This window comes from Tursiops truncatus, chromosome 2, assembly GCF_011762595.2.
Source record: "Tursiops truncatus isolate mTurTru1 chromosome 2, mTurTru1.mat.Y, whole genome shotgun sequence".
NCBI classification, from domain to species: domain Eukaryota; kingdom Metazoa; phylum Chordata; class Mammalia; order Artiodactyla; family Delphinidae; genus Tursiops; species Tursiops truncatus.
In genome coordinates this window covers 597,864-614,159 of record NC_047035.1, presented here as the reverse complement: position 1 = coordinate 614,159, position 16,296 = coordinate 597,864, and the positions used below count along the sequence as shown (strand labels likewise).

General features: G+C 54.1%; 1 protein-coding gene across 1 annotated transcript; it reads left to right on the top strand.

The window, feature by feature from the left end:
- Positions 1–1,112: 1,112 nt before the first annotated feature.
- On the top strand, positions 1,113–15,268 carry TMEM121 (transmembrane protein 121). Its single transcript, XM_033850403.2, has 2 exons — positions 1,113–11,626; positions 13,737–15,268. The coding sequence occupies exon 2, from the start codon at positions 13,909–13,911 to the stop codon at positions 14,863–14,865; it is 957 nt and encodes a 318-aa protein (XP_033706294.1). The 5' UTR covers positions 1,113–11,626; positions 13,737–13,908; the 3' UTR covers positions 14,866–15,268.
- The last annotated feature ends 1,028 nt before the right edge of the window (positions 15,269–16,296 follow it).

The window sequence follows — 16,296 nt, the reverse complement described above, 5'->3', positions numbered from 1 at the left end:
GGAGGAGAGGGAGCTGAGTGTCCCGCCCAGGAGGGTGGTCCAGGCAAAGGAAATGGCGTGCTTATGCTTATGCGGGGGCTGCATGGGGGGCGTCTGGGAGGGGGTAGGACATGAGCTCAGAGGTGGGGTCGCAGAGGGGCAGGGGCTGCAGGCTTTTGTGCCCCAGGTCAGGATTTCGGAGTTTCTTCTGAGCGGGGTCGGGGCACCGTTCAGGGCCAGGTCCCGTCTTCGCTCCAAAAGGCCCCGTCTGCCCCTGGCGGGAGAGCTTCTGGGGTTCAGTGAGAAGGCGGTGAGGGGTGTTGGGCCGGGCCTTGGTGGGCTCTGGTGGACTTGGGGCCTGGGATCTGTTGCTGTCTTGGCCGTGGGGCTTGTGAGCTGGTGGCCCCTCTTTTAAGTTGTTTCTCTTCTTACCGTCTTCATTTACAATTCCCAAGTTTTTTCCTTCCCTTTTAGGGACAATTTTTTTAAATTGTGGTAAAAAAAACACATAACATTAAGTTTGCCATCTTAAGCATTTTTTAAAAATTGAAATACAGTTGATTTACAATACTGTGTTAGTTTTGGGTATACAGCAAAGTGATTCACACACACACACACACACACACACATATATATATATTATATGTATATTTTTTTCTGATTCTTTTCCATTGTAGGTTATTACAACATATTGAATATAGTGCCCTGTGCTGTACAGTAAATCCTTGTTGCCTTTTATCTAGATTGGGGCGGTCATTTCATGGTTAAATAAATTTGTCAAAGCGCAAAAAAAAAAAAAATCCTTGTTCCCTATTTTATGTATAGTAGGACTGTATCTATGAATCCCAGGCTCCTATATCCTTCCCCACCCCCTTTCCCCTTTGGTAACCGTAAGTTTGTTTCCTATGTCTGTGAGTGTGTTTCTGTTTTGTAAATAAATTCATCTGTATTATTTTTTAGTTTCCACATATAAATGACATCATGTAATATTTCTCTTTGTCTGACTTATGTCACTTAGTGTGATGATCTCTAATTGCATCCACGTTCCTGAAAATGGCATGATTTCATTCTTCCTTCTGCCATCTTAACCATCTTTAAGTGTACAGTTCAACAGTGTTAAAATATTCACACAGCTCTGCTACAGATCTCCAGAACTTCTTACATCTTGCAGCACAGAAACTCTGTCCCCACTAAACACTAATTCCCCCTCCCCCAGCCCCGGGCCCCCACCATCCTTTCTGTTTCTGTGAATCTGACTCTTCTAGGGACCTCATATGAGTGGACTCACACAGGATCTGTCCTTTTGGGACTGCCTTATTTCACTGAGAGAAAGTCCTCGAGGTTCATCCATGTTGTAGCAGGCGTCGGGATTTCCTGCCTCTTTAAGGCTGAGTAATAGACCTCGATAGACTTACCCCCCCGCCCCCCCCCATCTTTCAGTGGACGTTTGGGTTGCTTGCAGCTCTTGACTGTTGTGAAGAACATGCTGTGATGAATGTGGGTGTGCAGGCATTCCTGTTTTTACTTTAGTTTTAGAGGATCTCTGGGTCATCGAGAGCCAGGCATGGCTTGATGGAGACAGCCGTGCAGTCTGCAGAGCCCCTGGGAGGTGAGCCAGGGGCGGGGACCAGATGGGGCGCCCTGGCTCGTCTCCCTTGGGAGGAAGGTAGCGGTGACTGTTAGCTCCCCCGAAGTAGTTTCTTGGGTCTGACTGTCTTGGCAGCCAGCATCGCCCTAACTCAGGGCTCCTGCCCTTGCTCAGCTCGTGGCGCTTGCAGTGAGTGGCTCAGTAATATTTTTCACAGCACCTCTTGGTCCAAAGAAATACCTAACACTTTTGTGTATTGTGGCCAAAGAGCTTAATAAGTATTTAGGTACTAACAACTTAGTAGCAGTTTAGAAAACAAACCCAAACCCCAAACAAACCAACAACACATGAATTGAAAAAACCCTTAATTCTTAGAAACTGCAATTACTTATCAATAGGACATCTGAAACTGTTAGACCCTACACACTTTTTCAAACCTTAATCACATTGGACACTGCCGCCTGCATTACCTGGTCCATGTGGATTTTTGCCTGGTGTTCGCTTTTTTATTTCAGCAACTGCTGTTAAACCAGCTTTGCAAAGAGATCTTAGAAAGGCAAGCAGTGCAATCCAGTATGGAAGCTCTGAGCTCAGTCGAATTATTCACAATGTGTCTGGCCTGCTCTGTATCCTGTGTTGCCCTCAAAAATGGAAAATACCCCGTAGTGCCCCTGAGAATTCACTGCAGCACCCTGGGGTGCCTCGGCACACAGTTTGGGAACTGTGGCCCTAATCAACTCAAGTCTTTGTGTTTCCCTATTCTGTATCTTTCCACTTTGTATTGTGTTTTATTGTATTTCATTTATTTTACTTTATTTTTTTTTTTGTCGAGTGGCTTGTGGGATCTTAGTTCCCTGACCAGGCATTGAACCCATGCCCTCAGGAGTGAAAGTCCAGAGTCCTAACCACTGGGCCGCCAGGGAATTCCCTGTATTGTGTGTTTAAAGCTGCATCCTCGAAGCTGTGTGTACAGCTCTTCGCTGCTTCTGCCCAGCAGATAAGGTCCCAGATTCACTACATTTACCATTTCCTACACGTGGACACCCTGGCTGCCTCACAAAAGCCCCTGCTCTTGGGTGGACCTGTGGGAGCAGGGCTTTGGGGTGCACACCTGGAGCAGACCAGTGGGTTCTCCAGGTGGTCGGTTGGATGTTCCAGTCCATGGTCCCACCAGTTCCTACATCCTCGGTCCCTGTGACCCTCCCTCAGCATGTCCTAGCTTCTGCAGGTTTACTTGACATTTCTCTAATCATTGAATTGACCATCTTTTCATGCACTTGCTTAGTTTTGGGGCCTTCCTCTTCTGTAACTGGCTGGTCATATCCTTTAATTGTTGGTGTTTGGGGGCGGCTGACTTTCAAAAATTGCTTTGCAGAAGTTCTTTGAAAACTCGAGATATGAATCCTTCATTGGTTTTTTTTTGTGTGCGGTATGCGGGCCTCTCACTGCTACGGCCTCTCCCATTGCGGAGCACAGGCTACGGACGCGCAGGCTCAGCGGCCATGGCCCACGGGCCCAGCCTATCCGCGGCGTGTGGGATCCTTCCAGACCAGGGCATGAAGCCCTGTCCCCTGCATCGGCAGGCGGACTCTCAACCACTGCGCCACCAGGGAAGCCCCCTTCATTGGTTTTACACATTATAAATATCATCTGCATTCTGTCATCTGTCTAAAAGTTTGCTCATGGTTTCCCTTTGCTGAATAGAAAATTTAAAGTTTGTTTTAATTGATTCATCATGTTTTTGCCTCTTGCTTTTTACAATTAACATTTGAAGACATGCTTCCCTCTCTTGTGTCATATTCGCCTACATTTCCTTCTGTCAGTTTTTTCTTCAACGTTTAGGTCTTCACTCCATTCAGAGTCCACCTCTGTGTGTGGCGTCGGGCAGGAATCCAGGTCTCTTCCATGTGGTGAGCCAGTTTCCAACACCGTCTACACACAGACGTACCCTGTCCTCGTTGATCTGGGCCTTCTCCATATTCAGCTCCCATCTACCCTGGCCCCCCTTCTGTCCCACTGGTCAGTTCATGTACTAACACTACGCTGCTTTCATCACCGTGCTTCATCAGGGTCCAACCAGAGGAGCAGAACCAGTAGGGGTTCTGTATGAAGAGATTTATTGCCTACTGTTGCTGGTGTAGGAAGATACTGTGATGATGGTAGTTCCATTTTGGCCGTCTTGCTAACGCTTATTCTCAGTCTTCAAGGGCGTGTAGCTAAGGTTCTCCATTAAGTATGGTGCTTGCTGTGCGCTTTTGGTACATAACTTATTATACCTGTTTTTTTTAAAGATTTATTTATTATTTATTTATCTTATTTTTACTTTTGGCTTGTTGGGTCTTAGTTGCGGCCTGCAGGATCTTTCGTTGCGGCGTGCAGGATCTTTGTTGCCGTGTGCGGGTTTCTCTCTAGTTGTGGTGTGCGGGTTTTCTCTTCTCTAGTTGCGGCGCGCAGGCTCCAGGGCGCATGGGCTCTGTAGTTTGTGGCACGCGGGCTCTAGTTGAGGCGCACGAGCTCAGTAGTTGTGACGCGCGGGCTTAGTTGCCTCGCGGCATGTGGGATCCTAGTTCCCTGACCAGGGATTGAACTCACGTCCCCTGCATTGTAGGGCGGATTCTTTACCGCTGGATCACCAGGGAAGTCCCGACTCTTTATAGGTTTTAGAACGTTTCCTTCCACTCTTATTTTCCTAGGAGCTTTTTTAGAATCGTAACTATTAAGTGCTTCGTCTTTATTAATCAAGACAATCATATGATTTTCTCCTTCACTTTATTGTAATGAATTACATTATATTAACACATCAACACCCTTTCCCAAGTCAAACCATCCTTGCATTCCCGTGAGAAGTCCCATTTGATCATACTATAACTTTTAAATATACAGTTGGTTTTGGTTAGCTAAAATTTTATTTAGAACATTCATATCTATGCTTGAAGGGAAATAGGTCTATAATTTTCTTTTTTTTCTTCATATGTTCCTTATTATGTTTTGGAATCAAGATTACATTGGCCTCATCACAGCCTTTGCCACCTATTTTCTGGAAAAACTTGTTAAGTTAGGAATTAACTGTTCCTTGAAACTTGAATTTTACAGAGCAAAGTTTTTGACTTTGATGAAGTCCAGTTTATCAATTTATTGTTTGTGGACTGTGCTTTTGGTGTCGTGTTTGTTTGTTTGTTTTTGACCAGCACCAGGTCGTGAAGATTTCCTTTTACATTGCCTTCTAAAAGTTTTATAGTTTTACATTTAGGTGTATGATCCATTTTGAGTTAATTTTTGTATGAGATTTGAGGTTTAGGTTGAGGGTTTTTGTTTTTGTTTGCATATGGATGTCCAATTTAGTGAAAGTACTATCCCTTCTCTGTTGAATCACCTTCACACCTTAGTTAGAGCTAACTGGTCACATTCAACAAACAAGGAATAGAAAGGAACTTCCTCAACCTGATGAAAGGAATCTACCCAAACTCCACAGTTGACATAATACTTAATGGTGAAATATTGAAAGCTTTCCCCCAAGATCAGGAACAAGGCAAGGATGTTTACTCTTGTCTCTTCTATTCAACATTATATTGGAGGTTCCAGCCAGGGCAATTAAGCAAGTAAAAAAAAAAAAAAAGGCATCCAGGTTGGAAATGAAGAAGTAGAACTATATTTGCAGATGATATTACAAGAACTTGTATATAGAAAATCCTGAGGAATCCACAAAGAAATACTAGGATTAATAAATGAGTTCAGCAGGGCTGCAGGATACAAAATCAATATGCAAAAGTCCATTGTATTTCTATGCACTAGCAGTGAATAATCCAAAAATGAAGTTAAGAAAAACAATTTCTCTTACAACAGCATCAAAAAGAATAGACTAGGAATAAATTTAACCAAATGTTGGGTAAAATTTGTGCTCTACATACTACAAAACACAGGTGAAGGAAATTAAAGAAGGTCTAAATAAATGGAAAAGACATCTTACATTTATCACCAGATTGATCTATAGATTCAATGCAGTCCCTATCAAAACCTCAGACGGCTTTTTTCAAAAGTGACGAACTGATCCTAAAATCACATGGAAATGCAAGGGATACAGAATAGCCAAAACAATCTCAAAAAAGAAGAACATAGTTGGAGGAGTCACACTTCTCAATCTCAAAACTTACCACAAGCTACAGTAATCAAGACAGTGTGCAGTTATACAGCAGAAACTAACACACCATCGTAAAGCAATTATACTCCAATAAAGATGTTAAAAAAAAAAAAAGAATCCGCCTGCCAATGCAGGGTACACGGGTTCGAGCCCTGGTCCAGGAAGATCCCACATGCTGCAGAGCAACTATGCCCGTGTGCCACAACTACTGAGCCTGCGCTCTAGAGCCCACGAGCCACAACTACTGAGCCCACGTGCCTGGAGCCCGTGCTCCGCAACAAGAGAAGCCACCGCAATGAGAAGCCCACGCACCGCAACCAAGAGTAGCCCCCGCTCGCCGCAACTAGAGAAAGCCCACGCCCAGCAACAAAGACCCAACACAGCCAAAAAAAAAAAAAAAAAAGTAAATAAATTTATATTAAAAAAATAATAAAGTAGCACACCCCACCCGAAGCATTCTTTATCACATTCATACATCCTAAAGTTATCTATAAAATTATTGTTTATTTGAAAAAAAAAAGACAGTGTGCGGGACTTCCCTGGTAGTCCAGTGGCTAGGACTCCGTGCTCCCAATGCAGGGGGCCCGGGTTCAATCCCTGGTCGGGGAACTAGACCCCACATGCCACAACTAAGAGTTTGCATGCCGCAACTAAAGATCCCGTGTGCCGCAACTAAGACCCGGCACAGCCAAAATAAATAAATAAATATAAAAAAAGAAAAGACAGTGTGGTACTGTAATAAGAGTAGACATATAGACCAATGGAACAGAATTGAGAATCCAGAAATAAACCCTTGCATTTGTGGTCAATTGATTTTTGAAAGGGTGCTAAGACAATTCAGTGGGAAAGGAAAGTCTTTTCAACAAATGGTACTGGGACAACTGGATATGCAAAAGAATGAAATTTTTATATGCAAAGGAAGTAAACTGGATCCTGTATTAGTTTCTTAGGGCTGCTGTAATAAATGACCACAAACTGGATGGCTTATAATAGAAATTTGTTCTCTCACAGTTCTGCAGGCTAGAGGTCTGAGATCAAGGTGCTGGCGGGGGTGGTTCCTTCTGGGCGCTCTGAGTGAGGATTTGCTCCTGCTTCCGGTGGTGGCCAGCAAGCCTTGGCATCCCTTGGTTTGCAGCTGCATCGCTCCAAGAGCTGCCTCTGTCATCGCATGGTCGTCTTTCCTCTGTGTATGTGTCTGTGTCTTCAAATCTCTCTTTCCTTATAAGGACACTAGGCATTGGATTTAGGGCCCACCCTACTCCAATATGACCTCAATTTAAGTTGATTACATCTGCAAAGACTCTATTTCCAAATAAGGTCCCACTCACAGGTACTGGGACTTCAGCATATCTTTTGGGGCACCATAATTTAACCCATAACAGATCCCTTTCTTACAGCATCCATAAAATTTAACTAAAAATGGATCATAGACCTAAATGTAAAACCTAAACCTATAAAATTCTTAGAAGAAAACATGGGGGAAAATCTTTATGACTAGGGTTAGGCAAAACCTTCTTAGATATGATACTGAAAGCACAAGCAACAAAAGATGAGATAGATAAACAACTTCATCAAGAGGTTTTTTTTTTTTTAATATTTATTTATTTATTTACTTTGGCCGCGCTGGGTCTTAGTTGCGGTAGTGGGATCTTCGTTGCAGCGTGTGTCATCAAAAGTTTTTAAGCTCCAGAGGACACCATCAAAAAAATTGAAAAGACAACCCACAGAATTGGAGAAAATATTTTCAAGTTACATATCTGGTAAGAGACTTGTATCCAAAACATAAAAAGAATTCCTTCTTACAACTCAACAATAAAAGGACCATAACGCAATGGAAAAATGTGTAAAGAATTTGAACAGATATTTTCCGCATATAAATCCTGTATGTGTTTTGTTAGATTTATACCCAAGTATTTAATTTTGGGGGGAGCTAAAGTAAATGTTATTGCTTTAAAAATTTTGGTTTTCAGTTGTTTGCTTCCAGTAGAAGCAGGATTGAAGTTGTTTTGACCTTGTATCCTGCAACCTTGCTAACCTCACTTATTAGTACTCAGATTTTTTTTTTTTGGTAGAACTTTTGGGATTTTCTACATAGACTTTCATGCCATCTATGAATAGAGTGAGTCTTATTTCTTCCCTTCTATTCTGTATGTCATTTATTTAGTTTTCTTATTTTATTGCATTGGCTAGGACTGCTGGTACAATAGCAGATAGTAATGGATAGAGTGGACATCTTTGCCTTGTTTCTGATCTTAGGGCAAAACACCCAGTCCTTCATTATTAACTATCATGTTAGTTGTAGTTTTGTTTTGTCTCTTTTTTGTTCTTTTTAGATACCCTTTATTAAATTTAGTAAAATTTCTCCTATTTCTGGTTTGCTGAGTATTTATCACGGATGGATGTTGAACTCTGTTGAATGCTTTCTATGCACGAGTTGATATGATCACATGGTCTCTTCCTTAGATTGTTGATACGGTGGATCACACTGATTTATTTGCTTTCCTGAGATAACCTCCCTTTGGTTGTGGTGTTTCTTTGTTTTTATTTTTTACGTTGCTTGCTTCTATCTGCTAATATTTTGTTGAGAATATTTGTGACATGATGGCGTTGGATTTTCTTTTCCCTCGTGGGTTGGATTTTCCTGGCTCTTCATATGCAGAGTAATTTTGGATTGTATTCTGCACATTCAAATGGCATGTTATGAATATCTGGTCTTGTTTAAATCCTATTGAGAATGGGGATATTTTTGTTTTAGCATGCAATCAACCCAGTTGGGCTCAGGCAGAAAATTCCAAATAGCCTTCTGTGGGTAGTGGTTTCAATGTCAGTTCTGTTTTCAAAGCCTTTGCAGTGTTATTTGAATCCGTCCTGTGTGGGCACTGCCCAGTGGCCAGTGCGGGACTCGTGCAGTGCTGCGTCCTGTAGTTCAGTCCTCGGACTCAGGGTGACACTTGGGACTGGACCCGGGCACACGTGGCCTGGGGTTGAGCCCAAAAGTCATGAAGAGCTTCGCGGGTTGCCTTCTGGAGCCCCTCCCCCGGCATGCCTCCGTTACTTTCGGGCTCCCGGGGGCTCCCCTTTCCAGTCCTCTGGCAGAAGTTGGGGGCTTTAGTCACCCCGCCCTCCTGCACACTCCCCCTCACTGTGCCTGCATCTTGGGAAAGAGAGAAGGGCCTGGCTCTCCCCGTCTGCTCGAGGCAACTGGGTCCCACCCTCTGGGACCACGTCTCCTCTGACTGGAGAGGAGGGTCTTCTCCCTAAAAAGGTGCCTGTGAACCCTGATGCCTTGACTGCAGCCTGGGTGGAGGTAGGATTGCCCAGGTGCCCCGAAGCAGCAAACGGAACCCCCCCTCCCAATCTCTCTTCTCCCAGTCTCTCTTCTTTCCCTCCCTGAGCCAGAACTAGGGGGCCCCTCCTGGAGCTCTCTGTCCCTGTCGTGTCCCCATGTCTGGCTTCTGGACCCGGCAGAGTCCAGCCTGGGGATATGGGGGGAAGATCCAGAAACTCACCGCCAGGTTGGTGGTGCTTCACATTCTCGTTCTCCCCCCAGTCTGCTCAGGCTTCAGAGCCCTCAGTACCTCATGCCTTACCTTCTTCTTATAGCTGCACTCAGCGAACGAGACAGGGTTTATCCCATCTCACCCCAAACGGAACCCAGGAGACATAAAAGAAAAAGACAACAGGGACTTCCCTGGCGATCCAGTGGTTAAGATTTGGCGCTCCCACTGCCAAGGGCCTGGGTTCAATCCCTGGTCAGGGAACTAAGATCCCACAAGCCGTGTGGCCCCCCCCCCCCCAAAATATATGTGTGTGTGTGTGTATACGTATATATATGTGTGTGTATGTATATATATATATATATATATCTATATATATATATCTATATCTATCCTTGGTCTCGACTGGGCACCTCTTACTGTCCTGTCACATTTGGTTTCTCTTTATTGAAGTGAGTGTGTGTGTAGAAATAAATGTACGTTGTATCGTGGACCACTTAGGGTAAACTACAGGTGCCCTGACAATTCACCTGGTCACTTCATCACACGTGGCTCCAGAAGGACGGTCTCCTGGGCGCGGTCCTCACACAGAGACCCCCTCGGCGGTCCCTCAGCGCGCGTTTGCACCCCTGCCTCCCTCCCAATAGGACACTTGTGATGACAATGGCCCACCTGATAATCTGGATGATCCCAGATCTCAAGGCCCTTAATTTAATGACATCCTCCAGAGGGAGCCGGCCCACGTCCCAAGGGCTCTGGGCCTGGCGCTAGCCAGCCGGGTGGACACACAGATAAGGGGATTGAGAGGCAAGAACTGGGTGCCGGGGTGGCAATGGGGTGTGTGGTGTTTGGAACACTGACCCAGGCAAGCAGGACAGGGGTTAAAGATAGGGCCTTCCCAGCTGCCCTTAGGTGAGGTGGGGAGGGCAGAGGGAGAGAGGAGATGGGCAGGGTGTCCTGGGGGGCAGCCCCTCCCTGAGAGCGGAGGGTGGAGGGAGGGAGCAGGCCGTGTGGGCTGTGGTGTGGGCTCAGGGGGCCCTGGAGGTGCTTCCGGCCCTCCTCTGCCTCCTGGGCCTGCTAGGGTGGTTGTGCCAGGTGGTTGCTGGTGGTGCCTGCTGGCCAGACGGAACCTGTGCTCCCTGGGCCTCCTCCCTCCATGCTGCAGGAAGTGGCCTTGCTCCCCAGGCCCTTTGTCCCTGGAGACCTCCTGGGGAAGGTAAACCATCCCTGGGTCTGGGGCCCCTCCCTGGGCAGTGAGGCAGCCTTAGGGTCCTGACTACACTTCTTCCCGTGAGAGCAAGTGTGCGAGTGGCTATGGGGGCTGGTATCCCCCAGTCAGCCATCCTGAGGGCTCAGCCCAAGAGCATCGCAGCACCTCACGTGTGCCTCTCATGGACGGCCCAGGGCGGCGGGCCTGCTATCCTCACTCCCTGCTGGCCCCGGTGCACCCCTGGCCGGCCCCCAGTGCTGGTGGAGGGCGGCAGATCCCGTCGCCTGCACAGACTCAGCCACCTCTGTGGAACCAGGCACATGTGGGGCCTCGGTGCAAGCCGACCAGGTGCGAGGGATCAAGGGTGTCCCTTCACCCTCTGACCTGGTCTCGTCCTGTCAGAGGCAGCAGGCAGGCAGCCGGTGCGGTCCCCTCCTCCATCCTGGGGTGGGCATGGCTGGCATGTTGGGGGCGGTGCTCAGTGAGGACAGGGTGGGGACTCCGGTGGGGGGAAGGAAGCCCGAGCTTCCAAACCCTAGCGTGCTCCCTGGATGGCTGGAGAAGAGGATGAGGGCTGCCCAGTGGCCCTGCTCTGCGCCCTCAGATAAGAACCGGGAAGGCTGGAGAAACCCAGGATGCAGGGCTTCTCTGGGACGCGGCTCCGTGTCCCCAAACGAGGTCCCGGGGGGCCACCTGCAGATAGTCGGCGGGCAGCCCGGCCCCCACGTCGGGGCTAGCTCCGCGGGTAAGACACAGGGTCCCGCAGGCCGCCCCGTCGCAGGCGATCGGGGTCACACTGGTGGGTGGCCCGGGTACGGGCTGCCGTGGAACTTCAGGGTGTGAGCGGAACTGAGGCGCCCGCGGGGCGATTCTCCGGCTGTTGGGTGAGGACGGTGGACAGGAGACTTCCCGGGCTTGCGCGTGGACCCTGGGGGGCGTCAGGCTGCCCAGTGTCATAGGTCCCGGGGGCCGTTGCTGCGCAGTGCCGTCGCCCTGGCAACCGGCGCTGCGGAGGGGGCGGGGTCGCGGGGACCCCCATCGCCGTCAGGCGGGCGCAGGCGGCTGGGAGCGCGGGGCGGGGCCTCAGGCCGGGGGTGGGGCGCGCGCGCGGGCTGGGGGCGCAGCTGAGCGCAGAAGAGCGCGGCCTCGGCCCCGCGCACCTACGGGCTCCGCGGAGCCGGCCCGGGCGCGGCGCAGCATCTGGCCGGCGGCGGGTAAGTGAGGGCAGGGCGCGCGGGCAGGGCGCGCGGGCTGGGGCTCCTGGTGAACCCCGACTCTCCGGCCGCAGGGGCGGCGGGATGCAGGGGCGGCGCTGCAGGGGTGAGGCCTGGCGGGGGAGCGGGCGGTGGGGTCAGAGGAGCGGAGACGCAGCTGCGGGAGCGGCCCAACCCCTTCACCGCCCTCTGTCCGATCGGGCTGGGGCCGGGGGAGGGCGGCCCTTTTCTCTCCCCCTGCCACCGCTTGTGGGCACTGAGGGACGGTTGGGGCTGGAGGGCGTGTGAGGCGCCGGGGAGGAGGCGGGCAGTGAAGGGCCCGGAGGCTCCGGAGTCTGTGAGGTCCGGGCAGTGGGGCGTGCAGGAGGCACCGGGCCGGGCCCGGGCCGGCCAGGGCAGCGGGGCCAGTCCCCAGGGAGAGGCCCGGCAGGGTGTGGGGGAGGGGTGGCCAGGCCCTGGCGCTGGCTGCCTGGGGCAGGGGCAGGGGCCGGGGCTCCCTCTGTGACGGGGTCTGTCCCGGCACCCTCAGCCCTCCGCGCATGTTTGATGAGTGAGTGAGCCGTGGTATGGGTGGGGAGGAAGGGATTAGTGGTGCAGCGGCTGTTTGGCTAGTTGGCCAAGGGCTGGGATGAAGGAAATTCCCAGGCCGCTGCTGCAGCCACAGGAGGCCCAGGTGTGTGTGTGTGTGGCGGGGGGCGGGGGGCTTCGTGGGTCAAGCGTGTCCACCCAGTGGCGGCGGACACGGGGTGTGTGTGTGAGGGGGGAGCAGCAGCTCACGGAAGTGTGGAGGCAGGGGCATAATAGGCCGATGGCCCTCCCGAGGCACCTACTGCTCGACGCGGCCGAGCTCAGAGTGGTTGGGGGCCCTGGATGTGGCGGCCGGGGCTCCTGGGAGGGGGGTGCTGGGTGGGGCAGCGCTGCAGGAGGGCAGGGCTGGAGGTGCCGACTTGGAAGGGGACCTCCTTCCCCAGGCAGTGGGGGCTGCGGTATCACCAGGGGCAGGCTGGGCACTGGCTCCACAGTCACACGTGACATTAAATTCTATGTCCTTGTCTGGACAGGGCAGTAAACAGAGCCCTGGGGCCAGGGGTGCTGTGGGAGGGACAGGAGGGATGGGGAGACTGGCTGGGAGTGAGCCTGCAAGTGACTTTCGGGTGGGTGAGGGCGCAGGGCCTCCATCGTCCCCCAGGTGCGAACGGGCACAGGTGTGGGGACCCGCAGCCTGCGGCGGAACTCTGACCAGTACAGCCATGACAACCAGTGCCAGGGGTGTGAGAGGGGTGCAGGGGGCCGTGGAACCCAAAGCAGGCCCAGGTGGGCGTTAGCGGAGGGAAGGCTTCCTGAGATTGCCCCCAAGGGCAGGGGGGAGGGAGTGGCAGGGGGACCACCCCTTCATGGTGAGCAGGGCGGCGTGGGTGAGCTGGCGCCGGGGCTGGGGGAAGGTACACGGCAGGAGACGCAGCCAGCGCAGTAGGGAGCCACGATGGGAGCAGGGCAGAGACTGGTCCACACGCCCTGTGAACGGTGGACCGGAGGGGAGACTGAGTCTGCCGAGGCAGGGAGGGAAGATGCAGGGGCTGCGAGGCAAGGGTTGGGAAACACGGAGAGGCTTTTGGGATGGAATCCGCAGGCCCTGGATGACTCTCAGTCCTGGATCGGAAAACCTGTCCAGAGCTCCGGCTCCTCCGGCCTTCCCTGAGCGCGCAGAGCGGAGAGCGCAGGCCCGCCTCCCGCCCAGCGCGGCGCCGGGAGCGAGGACGCCCGAGCTCCCGCGGGAACGGCCACGGGACGGAACCCCGGGCCTGCGGCGTGGGCCCAGCAGGGACAAACCTCCGGGTCCCCGGGGACGCGCGCGCGGCGGGGAGAAGCCACTTCCGTTCCATTTCCTCCCCGGCGGTGGCGGGAACGAGGTCTCGGGTCTCAAGTGGGGCTGCGGCGCCCCCTGGAGTCCCCGCTCTGGCTCGCGGCCCCCCGTGCGCACATCGGCGCGTGCGTGCAGCCGAGGCCCGGGGCCCCGAGTGGGGACAGCGCCCCTCGCGGGAAGCACGTCGCCGGGGTGGGAGAGGCCGCCCCCTCCGCATGCTGACTCTGTCTGCTCTGATCTCCTCAGATTCTGAGCTCGCCAGCCGGGAGCAGCGGCGCCCTCGGGGCGGCTGGACAGGCCCCGCGACATGCCCGAGGGCTGAGCGCCGCCGCCACCGCCGCCGCCGCCGCCGCCGCAGGGCCTCGTCCCGCCTAGCGTGGGGCTGCGCGCGCCCAGGTCGGGGCCCCGGCGGCCGACCATGGTGCTGCCGCCCCCGGACCGGCGCCACGTGTGCCTGACCACGCTGGTGATCATGGGCAGCATGGCGGTCATGGACGCGTACCTGGTGGAGCAGAACCAGGGCCCGCGCAAGATCGGCGTGTGCATCATCGTGTTGGTGGGCGACGTGTGCTTCCTGCTGGTGTTGCGCTACGTGGCCGTGTGGGTAGGCGCCGAGGTGCGCACGGCCAAGCGCGGCTACGCCATGATTCTCTGGTTCCTCTACATCTTCGTGCTGGAGATCAAGCTCTACTTCATCTTCCAGAACTACAAGGCGGCGCGGCGCGGCGCGGCCGACCCGCTGGCGCGCAAGGCGCTGACGCTGCTGCTGTCGGTGTGCGTGCCCGGCCTCTTCCTGCTGCTCGTGGCGCTCGACCGCATGGAGTACGTGCGCACCTTCCGGAAGCGCGAGGACCTGCGCGGCCGCCTCTTCTGGGTGGCGCTGGACCTGCTGGACCTGTTGGACATGCAGGCCAACCTGTGGGAGCCGCCGCGCACCGCGCTGCCGCTCTGGGCCGAGGGCCTCACCTTCTTCTACTGCTACATGCTGCTGCTGGTTCTGCCGTGCGTGGCGCTCAGTGAGGTCAGCATGCAGGGCGAGCACATCGCGCCGCAGAAGATGATGCTCTATCCGGTGCTCAGCCTCGCCACCGTCAACGTGGTGGCTGTGCTGGCGCGCGCCGCCAACATGGCTCTCTTCCGCGACAGCCGCGTCTCGGCCATCTTCGTGGGCAAGAACGTGGTGGCGCTCGCCACCAAGGCCTGCACCTTTCTGGAGTACCGCCGCCAGGTGCGCGACTTCCCACCACCCGCGCTGGCTCTGGAGCTGCAGCCCCCAGCCCCCCAGCGCAACTCGGTGCCGCCGCACGCGCCGCTGCACGGCCAGCCGGGCCGCCCCCACGGGCCCTCACCCACGCGAGACGCCCTGGACACGTGACAGGGGCCGCCCGAGGGCGCTGAGACGCGTGGCTGCAGGCGCACGGTTTGCATGGGATGGGGTGGGGGCGGGCTCCCAACGGGGCTAGGTGCGGAGAGTGCCCGAACCCAGGGGGGTGGGGGGCGACCCCCGGCCGCTTCTTCATCTCAGGAATCCTTCGGACCACGGACCTCAGCCCCTGCTCGGCCAGTCTGCCCAGCGTGGGCGCCCGTGTGTACAGCCTGAGCCAGAGCGGGAAGGGTCCCACCTCCGCCTGCTGGGGACCTGGGTGGGAAGGGAGGACAGAGTGGGCGGAGGTCTGTTCCCCTGGGGTCCCTGGGTGGGGGCCTCTGGCTCAGAGTTTGGGACGAAGGAGGCCTCTGTCATTTTAAAGACTCTTGTTTACAGTTTTGTATGGAACGTGGCACTGCTCTGCCTGTTTGATGTGTCCAGTCTCTTGATAGCTGCGGAGGGGCGCCTGAGGGGCGGGGTGTGAGCGAGTGACGGCGGGCGGCTGGGCCGGTCCACTTCTGTCCTGTCCCGGTCTCTCTGGGCAGTCAGATGGGGACGGCAGGGAGGACCCGTGGGAGAGTGGGTCTGAGGGGCCCTAGGGTCCCGCCCCCTCCCCCGACGGTCTGTTTTGGGTTCCTGCCTCTTCCGGGAGGAGCCCCTTGCTGGCCCTTGGGTCTCCGCCTAGCGATGGGGCCGTTGCTGTGGGGTTGCCTTGGCTGTGAGGCCCCGTGTCCCGGTGTCAGAGGCGGGAACTTGGCGCACTCCCAGGGCAGAGAAGACGGCTCTGGGCTCACGGAGCCCCAGGCTCACCCGTCCTCCTGGGCGTCAGCGCTGGTCCGCGCCTCCTACCTCTGCCTCCACTGGCCTCCATGGCCCTGCGGTGCCAGGCACACTGGTCCTGACTTGGTTTAATGGGCCATGTGCCCTGCCCCCCGACTTTGAGGGTCTCCGAATGAGGCCCAGGCCGGCACCCACCGTTTTCATGACCGGGGCTGTTGTCTGGCTCGTGGCCCGAGGTGTCTGCCCTCTGGGTTTGCCTTGGGAACAAGATGGGGACGTCCCAGCCTGCCCTTCCCTGGCTTCCTGAGGTGGTCTGTGATGGCCAGAAGTGACAGCAGCTCCCTGTCTGTCATCGCCTCACTCATCAGCTCACAGCTCCTGTCATCTCAAAAACAGCTTCCCAATTCGGGAAGGAGAGGGCGGGGACTCCTCCTTGCGGCTTCCCCTGTTGGTAGGGAAGTCCCTCTCAGAAGCCCCCCGCGTGGGCCCCTCAGGGGCCCTGGGCCAGAACTGGTTCCATGACGGCCGTGTTCTGAGGGCCAGCCTCGGGGGTGGGGTACTTGCCTCGCTGGGTCTGGGGTCTGACAGCCCGGGATGCCAGTGGAAGACGAGGCCCCTGGGTTTGAGGCCGAGGGCCTTGCCCTCTTCCCCGGAGTGAGG